Source organism: Magnolia sinica, chromosome 7 (genome assembly GCF_029962835.1).
Source record: "Magnolia sinica isolate HGM2019 chromosome 7, MsV1, whole genome shotgun sequence".
NCBI classification, from domain to species: domain Eukaryota; kingdom Viridiplantae; phylum Streptophyta; class Magnoliopsida; order Magnoliales; family Magnoliaceae; genus Magnolia; species Magnolia sinica.
Window position 1 is genome coordinate 84885816 of NC_080579.1, and position 12698 is coordinate 84898513.

General features: G+C 37.4%; 1 protein-coding gene across 9 annotated transcripts in view; it reads right to left on the bottom strand.

Moving 5' to 3' along the window:
* Positions 1 to 5808: 5808 nt before the first annotated feature.
* Positions 5809 to 12698, bottom strand: part of LOC131251592 (vacuolar fusion protein CCZ1 homolog B-like) — a 75007-nt gene continuing 68117 nt past the window's right edge. For 8 of the 9 annotated variants that reach the window (XM_058252382.1, XM_058252385.1, XM_058252381.1 and 5 more), the window contains 2 exons: positions 6760 to 6989; positions 5809 to 6044 (listed from right to left, as the gene is read on the bottom strand). In XM_058252382.1, coding sequence (XP_058108365.1) covers positions 6014 to 6044; positions 6760 to 6989 — 261 coding nt within the window. In that variant the 3' untranslated portion in view covers positions 5809 to 6013. Of the gene's footprint in view, positions 6045 to 6759; positions 6990 to 7391; positions 7615 to 12698 lie in introns of those variants that run through there. The other variant, XM_058252383.1, reaches the window with a different exon arrangement.

Sequence of the window (12698 nt, forward strand, 5' to 3'; positions counted from 1 at the left end):
TGAAATATCATGAAAATTTGCACCAAAGTGGACTGGATTAATCATGATATTTCATGATATTTGGTGCAACCAAATGCTCCCTTAGCCATGGAGGAGATGTTTTAGTGCCTGTTTCATGGCCACCTTCTATCCAACTGTTATAGAGTTTCTACACCTCAATAACATGAAAGATTCTGTGCCAGTGAATTGGAGTTGGAGACTTGCTCTATTCAACAGTAAAAGTTCCACTGCAAATGATTGCAATTACAAACTATTATTATATCACAGGAAAGCAGTGATAAAGGCCATCAAATCCGTGATTGGAAGAGTTTATCTCAACCTTTGGAAAATGGCCAAGATAATTTCATTTTCCAAGGGCTTGTCAGGCGGTTTCAACTATCAAGTCATTTTGTTTGGCTCTTCAGCCTGGACTCGAATTTCCTACACGTAGGGAGCCCATGCAACCCAAAAAAAAAAAACTGTGGGGCCCACCATGATGTTTGGGACATCCCATTCAGGCCACATGGAAATGTTAGGTGCAAGCATCATTATCACCTAAAATGCATTGTTTTTAAGAGAATTTAAACCCTTTTTTGCTTTCTCTGTGCTATTCCAGCTTATATTATTAATCTAGTAACTTCGTAATTTAATATCTAATTATCAAGTTGATTCAAGTCGAGACTTCAGGTTGACCCAACCCGGCTGAACATGGCGTTGAGTTTTCAGGTTTTTGCAAAACTTATTAGCTAGAACATCAAACCACAGTGTTCTAAAACTTGCTGTCTTGACTTGAAACTTGACCGAGTCAACCCGATAGATATGCCACGACTTGACATGACATGAACTGAATCAAGTTGTGAACTGTTTTTTTAAAGAAGTTACAAATGGGGTAAGTGAGATTCGAACACCAGATGTCAGCTCCTAACCAACACAGCAATTGGTTCAATGTTGCTATGAGTTCTGTATTTTTTAGTACTTAACCTAAGTATGCCTATTTGAAATATTTATTATCTATCTTTTTTTTTAAAAAAATTATTTAGTACTTAACCTAAGTTATGGAGCTAGTTCGAGTCGAGTCTTCGAGTCAACATGAGCTGGTTGAATATTGAGTCGGTCAAGTTTTCTTGTCTTTGAACTATGCATCAAACACCTTGTTAGTGTTTATCATATCCGTATCATGTTGTATATTGCACCCTTGAGATATATATCATTTATATCCAGTAATGTATCACACTTTTAAGGAAACATGAAAAATATTGAGAAATTAGTCAAAATTTTCTTCTCAATATTTTTCAATGAAACTTTAGTGATTGTTAAAAATAATTTTAATACACACATTTAAATCATAATATCATAAACAAAAAGTACACATAATAAATTTTCTTTATATATAGTTCTAAGCTATGCAGTCTGACTCAACTTACGTAACTATATTCAAAATGAATTTATAACAATTATTAATGTAAGAACCTTGTGTTAGCAAAGGCAAGGTACTACACTCGTAATTTTTAACTTTTATTAATTATTTTAAAAATCAATTTATTATTATATTATCCAAAAAAATAATCAACCACCTTTAAATGCTAAAAAAATGTAGGCAATTGACCATTGATAAAAAACAAAATTTAAGTGAAATTTCAAAAAAGAAAAGAAAAGAGTATTTAATAAATTTTATTATTTTTAATTAAAAATATTTCTTTTTATGAGAAATTAAAAAAGCTTCATGAATCAGTAAATCAGTCCTCGTACATATTTGATTTCATGTTTGAATTGTAAAATTACAACCAATTTAGGAGAAATTTGGTAAAATTTGAATTTATTCTAATTTACACCAAATCAGGCCACCCACCTTCAAATGTTAAAATTCAATGATTAAATCCTTATTTTCATACATAACATAAAAAATCAAGAATTTTTAACATTTTTGTACTGATTTTGTATGGTTTACACACACAAAAAAAAAAAAAAAAGGATTGAAATGCAAAAACACTTGAGGAATGAGAACTGATCCCAAATTCAAAAAGAAGAGAGAAACTTAATTCAGCTTTGAAATTTACATTTTTCTTTCAAAAGATTATAAAAGATGGACCAAAATCCACCTACAATCTGTTTAAAAGAAATAAGGCTGGAGGAAAAAGTGAAAAGAAAAAAAAAAGAAAAAAAAAAGAAAAAAAAAAAAAAGAAAAAAGGAAAAAAGAGAGACTTGAAATGAGTTTTTTGATAAAATAGGCCCGGCTCCGGTTTGGTGTCGATGATATCCGTTGATATGGACAGACATCGTTGATACCAAGAATTTTTTTCAAGGAGAAATTCACAAATATCTTGCGAAACATTATGATATATTGAAGATATATTGCAATGCATTGACCGATACTTGGGATTTGAGACATTCCAGCTTAGTTGTGTATCACCCAGGTGCAATACAGGGTATCAGCCGATACACAAACCCAAGATGGGCATTCCTACATAAATCTTCTTAAGTTGAATTAATCAATGCTGAACAATCCCAAGGTCAATTGAGTTTGAATTTATCATCACAATCAAGATTTTGGAATCGCTTTCAACCAAAATAAGAACCCCTCGAGCTAGGGAAAAGAACCTGTGATAGTGGGCAAAAGTACAAGCAAATGAAACAGTCCCATCTAAGCTAGAATTTCTGTGAGAAGTGCCATCTTTATTCAACTTAAAAGGGAAATGATCTAATGGACTAAGTGTATCAAAAACTTTTAGTGCACCTAATTGCATTTGGACACGTTAGCATCCAAATCACCAATCCAAACCATCCATTAGATCCAATCCACTCTTCATAGGCTCCCTTGAAATAAATTGTTAATGATCAGATTATCCCAAGCTGTAAAGTCAGTATTATGTAAAAATAGATGGACATGATTGCTCTCAGAAGATACGTCCAATCACATACGCTGATAACAATCTGTTGATGCAAGTTTTCTATGGTGGTAGACTAAGTGTTGATGAGTCAGTGAATTTTAGAACTATGCAGTTTAGTGACAACTTCTGTATGAATGCAAACCCTTTTTGAAACCTTTTGACTTCAACGACCAGCTGAATTAATCTCACAATATCATCGGGAAAATCCCACTGAAAATTAAATATTCAAAAATATTATTATAAATTAATAAATAATTTTAAAAATGGATATAAGAGTATAAACTAAATTATTTTAACTTCAAAAATATTTTCCACTTAAATTGAGGTAATTTTTTTTTGTGAAAAATTAACACTGTTGAGATTTTGAAAATATGATTATATTATCATTTAATTAAAATTCTGCGACAATATCACAAGAATTTTGAAATCTCATTCATATTCCTTCCAATGGTGACAACCCACATATAACATTTCCAATCTGCAAATGCAGACCTTCGAAAAATGACTTTACTTCTGGCTAAGAAAATCTCCCAAATGATGAAGGATGATGACCGATACAAATGTAAATTAATTTTGTGCCGGCACTTTTAACTGCCCAATGCCAAACCCAAATCTCTATTATGGATGCCAAAAGAAGTGGCTCATGTATTCTTCCATATGAAACGACCATCCGAATCATTTGAGTAGTTCACGTCAGTTCATTTATTGGGTTAGATACCAAAAATCTCAAGAACAAAACAATCCTCACCATTTATGAAGTTGTGTACAAATATTACTAAAAGTACAGCACTTTTTAAATGGCTGGGATTGTCTGGTCCATATGCATCCCCATCACAGAATAGTGATTGGAATATCCTAGCAATCCACAACCAAATCATTGCTTCTGATCGGCTTATACAAGTGTGACATTGATGGAGCATAGTTCAAAAGCTCAAAAGCTCGACTCGATGTCTAGCAGGGCTGGGTCAACTCGAATAAGTCTTTAATTAACCTGACCCGATGCTGTAATAGTTTCTCTGCAAATGACTTAGTTGAAATCGATAGGCATGAACAAAAAACTAGATTTATAAGGGATGCTTTAAAATCTAAAGGTTTAAAATCAGTTGGACTTCAAAAAAAAAATTGAATTGTTAAAAAAGTGGCAAAGCCGAAAGAATGGGCGAGAGAGAGCCCTGCAATAAAACCCAAAAGTCCAACCCCACCCGCTTGCCACAGGCTACGAAAGGCACGCCCTCCACCGAAACACTAGAGATCTAGCAAAACAGAAAACCCCCAAGGGATTGCTGAGGCTGTCCCTAAAGCAACCAAAATTTCTTTCCTTCCAAAGGGGCCCATAGCCCTGGTAAGAAGAACAATCTCCAATCCTGATTTACTTCCCTACCAAAACTCCATGCCATTGCCTAAAACAATTGATGATGCAATCCGAAAAAAAACCCAAGCAACACCAAAGTACAGAAGGATGAAAAAAGCCCACACCTCCCCAAAGAAATAACAATGCATGAACAAATGGGACGCCAACCTGCCCTATCCACACCATACTTTCTAATGAGATCATCTACACACACACACACACACACACACACACACAAACCTCTCTCAGCCCACACACATCTAACCAATTCATGAGAGGAAACTTTTTCTTAACTTGCCCACCTTGCTGTAAGAAGTCCCTTCTAGTCAGACTAAAATAGAGCATTTAGAGTGCAATTTTAATAACAATAGGAATGAAAAATGAAGAATTACTTGCGATTGCTGACTAAGAAGTTTCCCAGAATGACCACTTTTGATCCCTATGGTTAATAATTTATAAGAGTGGTGAGAATAAGGTAGAACTCAAGCAGGGTGGAAGAAATGGAGATATGCCTTTGGAATTTTATGAAATCACTGTGTACCACTCGTACTTTAAGGAAAATTTATAAGATAGCTATAAGACCACCCATGCTTTACAAGACAGAATGTTGATTAATTAAGGAACAACATGTTCATAAGGATGAGTTTACCTGAAATGAGGATGTTGAAATGGATGATTGGTAGCGTTGTCAATGGGTCAGGCCTGGGGTTGGCTTTGGCTCGAATTTTGTACTTTTCGAGCCGGACCTGATGGCTTGGGCCCATTCAAAATTTCACCCAACCTATTGACAGCCTAACGAGTAGCAAGTTGACTTATAGAATTAGAATTGAATGCATTCGAGGGAACTTAAAGAATAGCACCAATAGATAATATGACGAGGGTAAGTAGACTTAAATGGTTTGATTATATGCAATGGAACCGTGCCGGTTAGCAGGAGTGAGTTGCTACAGGGCTTTTAAAAGGCAAAGGAAAGGCTAAAAAGGACATGGATGGAAATAGTAAGAAAAAACTTGACCTATGATTTAACCAAAGGTCTGGCCCTTGAAAGAGTGGAATGGCAGAACAGGATTCATGTAGCTGACCCCAAGATCTGATCTATCCATTCAACACTTCATCTAGTGTTGCAAAAGAAGCCCCAGTAGGCAATTCATCATTCTTCTTTGTAGTCCCTTGGTAGATTTATCTTTATAATTAGGATAATGCTTAGATGATGATGATGACTCGATATTTTAATAATTAAATTTAAAGTATCTACAATGGGGTAGAAATTTTGAATTGATGAAAGCAGTTAAATAAATAAATGACCAAATAAAGCAAAATTATTCTTTGAGGTGTAGCAGTCGCAGGTGTAGCAGGTCTCACACAAGTTCCACAGTTCAAAGCACGCCACATGCGTATCTTTTTCTTTTCAACAAGAAACAGTTGACAGGGTGAGTTACTTGGTCAGGTCATGCTGAGTTGCATCAAGTCAACTCGATGAGTCTTGTTGAGTACCCACCAAGTTAGTCTGTCATGAGACTTGACTTGAAATCACGTCAAATTGACTCGGCGAATTTTGGGTCGACCCACCGAATTTTAGAACTATGGTATGGAGGAAATGTTTTGGTGCATGTTTCATGGAAAAACAAAAAGATCATGACTCGGCAGTAGCTTTCCTCTAAAATCAAACCAGCTTCTATCCAACTATTACAATTTCTAACAGCTCGGTAACTTCAAAGACCTTATAACAATAACCTAAAGTAGATTAAGAGGACTCCCATCAGTGTCAGGCTAGCCGAAATCTAAGACTTTGCTCTAATCGACAGGAAAAGCTCCACCGCAATACCTGCAAGAACAAACTGATGTCATTTCACAAAAAGAAGAAGAAGAAGAAGAAGAAGAAAAAATGGTTACAAGGAGCTATCAAATCTGTAATCAGAAGAGTGTATCTCAACCTTCGGAAAATGGACAACTGCATTTCCAACAGGCATATTGAGCCATGTAAAGTCATTTTATTTGTCTCTTCAGCCCCAGTAGAAAAATACGGCGAATGGGTATGATGCATTAAATCAAGGATTCATTTCTGATCATTTTATCAAGATAAATCAAGGATACATCTTTTGTGATGAGTGTGGCAAAAGAAACCCAATAGATTCAATTGATTTTTTTTCTTTGTTGGTTGAGGTTCGCAAGCCACAAGGGTCACTGCCATTTACATTCTATCATGTATTTGCACGACACAGGGTTATCAAAACCAGTAATTTAATGACCCACCATGTGGATAAACCAGTTCAAAAGTTCACAGGATTGAACTATTATGGTTGTTGCACCAGAGGTCTGCAAATGCAAAATTCCATTTCATTGGGAATAAGTTGTGCCAATCTGACAGCCAGAATCGGCCTATCACAGTACTATTGAGCTAAAGTCAACACATGTACTGGACCATAATACATGTCCCACATTTAAGGATCCAAACCTTCTCTACTCATTCACAATAAAGTCATTGGGACAGCAGAAAATGAGCAACAAAAAGCTTAGGATCATGGCAGTAATAGATGTACCTGTTGCTGAACTTCTCAACGGCATCCGATGCATAGAGAAGCGTTTCGTTTGCTTTCTCTAAAACCATATAGAGCTCTTTTCCTCTTGTAATCCTAGCAATAATCCAAGCACTGTTTCTTGCTCTAATGCAAACTTCTAGATCCTTGTCATGATCAGGGTCATCCCTTTTTGCTTGGCTCTTTTCTAAGTCCACTTCTTGCCTTAGCTTACTAAGCGCGAGCAAGGAGTCCTGAAATATAGTCGCGCGCGCACAAAAAAAAAACAGACCATTACAACTTGATAAAGAAGGCTGAAAATCACTGTCTAGATGAGTGGTAAAACAATAAAAAGATGAGATGGTTGTCAACCACTCCCTCTGTACAATTGGTATGCATGTACAAGAGATCAGAACCTTTCATCTGCTTAGCCATAATCTGGCAGTCGGTTGATCCTATGTACCCAATTGGAGTCCCCCCATCCTTTGGTTAAATGTTCTCCTAACAGTCAATTTGCAATCCTCAAATATCTACAACTGGTGGCAAGGATTACCGGATCTGTGTGGTTTTTGGGGTGTGTACCACGTGTATAGAGATAAAGGGCTTGATGACTAGCTTAAATATAAGCGACAGCACTGTAGTTTATTCTGGGAATCTTTGGAAGATCGAGAAATAGGCAACTTAGAAACTATAGGCTTTTACAAAGAGATGCAGCATATACGATGACCGCTCAAGGAACATGAAATATACAATTGTGTGCCCAAACTTGCAGTTTTTAGTTCGAGGCAACATTCCATTAGGTTACAATCAATGTTCAGTGAGCTAAGTCCCCCATATGGCAGATCCCACCATCAATAGGCGTTGCTGCAGTAAGCAACCCTGCGAAATGATTAAAAGTAAATATAACCAATGGTACACATTGATGCAGGACATATGATTTAATGCTAGCATGCAACGTGGAGATTATGAAAGAGTCTATAAAGTAATTCAATTAATAAAAGATGCTAACCCACCAAGTAATTAAGAGTAAACAATAGGAAATAAAATCTGATTTAACTTAAATCATATGCTTGCATGCTAAGAAATCACATAAATCAATTAAAACTAGGCCTGATGAAATGATAGAACTTCCAATTTAGCATAGGCATGTTCCAAACTCAAGGAATAAATTTGTAGTTTTTATGATTAAGGTTAGGAAGGGAAAAATATGAAATTTGGAAAATTAGGGTTCATGAAAATTGAGAATTTTGGAATTAGGGTTTTTAGAAATTGGAGAACATAGGAAATTGAGGATCTACGGTTTAGGGTAGGGTTATGGATGGAGAATCAAAGGGATTTGATAGGGAAGCAAGGGGAAATCAAAGGATTGAGAGGTTGTCCATATGGTTAGCCTAAGGGCTTGTACGTGTGGGTCGTTGGCTAAGGCTTTTGGGTCCTCAATGGTTGATTTCGGTTGGGGTTAAAGTTGGATGATGAAAAGTTGAAGAAAAAGATAATTTTGATGGTCTTGGATAGGGAGGAAGAGAGATAAAGTTTTTGGGAAAATACATCTTTTGGATAAAAAGGACGAGAGAAGGAAGATGATAGATGGAAGCCTCGCATCTCCGTTGAATGGGAAATGGAATCACACCACACCCAAGCTCCAAATTGCATAAAATATTCTTTAAATCACATGAAAAAAAGAAAACACAGTTTTTTTTTTTTTTCAAAATAATGCCATTAGGGCTTCACACACCCATCTTTCTCTTTTATAGTCTCATAAAAGACCTTACTAAAAGACTCTCTCAGATAAGATTCTCAACATAAAGTCGCTTAATAAATTAAAAGTTATTCCTTACTCGCTAATGTCAACACAAATATAAGTTATACCAAAAAATAACGAAGCCTGTAAATAATCTAAATAACTAAACTATTTCGTGGCCCATTGGGGTCCACGATTAAGATGTCTAATGATGATGATCCAACGGTCCGATCATCATGTCCACCCAATCCAACGGTCTAATGTGTCCATCAAGCTCCTATATGCAGCCCACGTGCATCTTCCCGGTGTAGGGTCTTCAAAGATGCATGAACATGCACATGGGGTCTTCAATGTGGCTTGGAGATTGGCTTAGCCCTCCTCCACTAGTATGGTGCTCGGATGTCCTCATCACACATGCAATGAGAAATGTCCACCATCAATGACCAAGATTTTTCAATGAAGAATTTTGATTCATTCACCACCAACGTCGGGGCACTCTGGATGAATGGTCTGGATGATTAGAAGGAGAGCCCTACCAGTAAGAAATGTTGCCCCAAAAATTCTGCTAGTTTCTAAGGAGCACTGTATAGTACCTCGACTGAATATCTTTAATTAATAGATCATTATTAAATTTACAGCTTCCATGCAAAAGGTCGGTCCAAATAGAGTCATGGACCTTATGGTCATAAATGGTAGCATCTAATAGATGCAAATGAAAAACAACCGAATAGATGAGCTATGATATTCAGATTCGTCAAACACCCTAAGTGCCCATGTTGAAAACACAGAAACATGGGTATGGGATACATCTCATTTATGGCTCAGCCAAGTCAAATACCGTACAAAAAACGTAACTTAAAAACCATATTAGGAATATATTTTACAACAAACTCATTAGAACTAACAGAAAAGGTATGTCTAAAGATATTTTTACTAGGGCTATAAGAGGAGCCAGGCCTATTCAAAATTTGATTTTGCGCAATCCAGGCCCAACCTATTGACATACCCAATTTCATGTATTTAATACAAAGAATTAGAATTAGAAATGAATATATTCAAGGGAATTTAGAAGTAGTACCAATAAGTAATAAGATGAGGGAAAGTAGACTTGATGGTTTGGTCGTGTGCAATGGGGACCAAGAACTGCACCGATTACGAGTGAGTTGGTAAAAGTTGAAGGCTCTACAAAGGGCCAGGGGAAGGCCCAAAAGGACGTTGGTGCAGTTAGAAGACTTGATGAGCTATGGTCTAAATGAAGTTATGGGCCTTGATAGGGTGGAAAAAGGATTCATGTAGCATACCCCAATTATTTGTTATAAAGCTTTGATGATGATGATGAAATACATAGGCATGTCCTTGTATTGTGACATTTGGTGTCAAGTATGTCCAACATGTAGACTCATACTCGTACCAAGGTGGGTAACACAGGCACTGAGCTTTGTAACAAAACGAATAGTCCTCATATAGGGTTCCCTTTCAAGGATCTAAGAGGCAGAATTCTTATCCTAGAGGAAGAGAAAAATCTCGGGCAAAACTAGGGTAATTCATAATTGGATTGTCAATGCCTATGTTACAAAGATAGTGGGTTGGCTTTCAAGTATGGGAAAGATCAAGCATGGTGGGGCAACTCTAAAGCTAGAAAGCCAGTAAGGAAAGCAGAAAGCAAGCAAACACATGGTAAGGAAAGCAGCAAGCCAAAAAGCTAGTAAGTAATTAGAGTAAGGAAGCTATTAAGTTGAGCAAAGCAGTTACTTAGGACAGCATGGGCCCTCAAGTGGCGACCATGATTTTATTTTATTTTTTTCCAGTATAAATCAGATGGCTCAGAGGTAGGTTGGGTTGTGATGTTTTAGGACTAGGAAAAGTTGGAGTTAGGAATTTCAGAATGTGTACGGGTTGTGAGAAGGGAATATATGAGGTGGGCTATCCTTCGTGATAATTGTTGTTTTGGAGGTTCTAGTTCCCACCAATCCATTGGCTCGTTCTTGTAGATTTGGGTAAGGAAGGCATTTTCCTCTCCAGTATCTAATCATTGGCGGCAGGCCAAGAGCTTCCCCTGTGTGGCAACGGCGTTCGCATAGCTCCAATGGTGGCCGCGACAACAGGTTCTAAAGCTAAGGAAAACTTGGAGAGACATGTAGATGATGTGGCACTTAACTTAGCCCAGTTGGTGCTGCCTGAGCCAGTGGGCTTCCCTCATATCTTGTCTGACAGTGCTAAGGTGGCATTTCTTGATGGGGACATCAGAGGACCTACTCGGGTTTACCAAAGACGGAGGCGACCACCCACATCAACGCAACTCTCTTTATGGATGGGAGACGAGTTCCAGATGGGACCCGCCGGGCCATTTTGAAGACGCCACATGCATTAGACATGCATCAAGAAGACCCCATTTAAGGATTGATGTATGTGGGCTGCTTAAGAGACAATTTTAGTCATAGGATTTTTATTTCGTGTTGATCCGACTGTTGGATCTTGTCGATTAGGCCATCATGCCATCAGATCTTGGCCCCTTGGACCCTAATATTGTTTTAAGTTTTAATAAAAAAGCAAGGGGGGGCTCCCTTCCAATCGAATTGTGCAAAGGTAGAAGCTTACTTGGCGGTGGATTCCTCCAAGGTGTTTTCTTCCTCTCTCTTCTCCAACAAGGTACTCCATTTCTTCTCTTTTTCTTCTTCCCCTTCCCTTACATCTCTTCTAAACCCAACAAAACCTAACCTAATCCACCTCCTTTCTCTTTTCCCCTCCCATCCATACATGGACACACATGCATTCACACACGTGCGTTCGTACGGGCTGCCTTGTGTGGGCCCCCTTTTTGGTACCTTCCCTCCTTGATTCCAATCCAAAGCCTACCCAATCCCTAGATCTGTTAATCCCTAAATCCCTAATTCTCAAAAAATCCCAAATCTCAATCCCTAAATCCCAAAACCCTAACAAAAATTTATTTATTTTTTATTTATAAATCCCTTCCCCAAACCTGATTTTATCAGCATCATTGTCTTTTCACGTGGTTGTTGCACTACCCACGCTAGATTGGAAGTCCCTACTTCCAAGTGGGCCACTCTCGTAATACTTTATATTTTCATGCACCACGTATGTGATAGCTTAGGCCCTTTGCATTCTAAATCTGAATTTTCTAAATATATTATATGGGTGTGTTTGGTTTTACATGTTGAATGCTGAAATTAATGCGTAATTGATCTCACATCTTACATCCTAGGCTAGTTTCACTCGTCCTACGTCATTTCTGCTAGCACCTCCTTTACCCCAAGAGTCGATCAGATTATTATGATGTGGATCCTCCCTACCCATTGATTTCTACCGATTTTAGCCCTTTTGAATCATGAAACAATAACAAATCAGCCAGTTGTCAAGGCTCCATTCTTTGGAAGTGTGGGTTAAGACGCACGAAGGCAAGTTTTGCCTCAAAGGTGCTCAAGGTCCCTTTTCAGGCAGTGGGTCGGGACACATGGAGACAAGCTATGTATGTAACAATGATTGCAGTATCGATAATTTCGACCGATATTATCGGTATTGCAGGTCGGCGATACAAAGCTAACCTGGAGTATCAATCTTCCATGGTATCAGGCAAAATATCGCATTGTATTGCAATGTATCGTTTGGTGTCGCATGTATCGCGAGATATCGCTGATATCTCGTGCTTTTTTCCTTTTGAAAAGTTACTAGCTATCGATGATATATGTCGTGATCAATAGATATTGTCGACACCAACAGGAACCGCAACCCATCTTTGAGGGAACAAAAAAAAAAAAAACCCTCAAAACTTCATTTCTCCATCAGTTTCCTTCATTCTTCTCTAATATAAACACATTGTGGGTGGATTTCGGTCCATCCTTCACAATCTTTTGGGAGAAAAATATAAATTTCAAATCGAAAAAAAAAAAAGATTTTTGCGAATTTGGGGCTAGTTTTCACCTGGTGGATGACTTGGCATTTCCATTCTTTCTTTTCTTGTAAATCATATAAAATTATTGCCAAAAGGTTAGAAATTCTTGATTCTTCATGTTTTGCATGGAAAATCAAGGATTTGAACCTTTGATTTCGAGATTTGAGGGTAGGTAGTCCGATTTGGGAGAAATTGAGAAAAATTCGAAAATAACCCATTTTTCCCAAATTGGTTGCAATCTTACACTCTAAACACAAAATCAAACATGTAGGATGCTTGATCTACTGATTCATGAATTTTCTCTGATTTTTT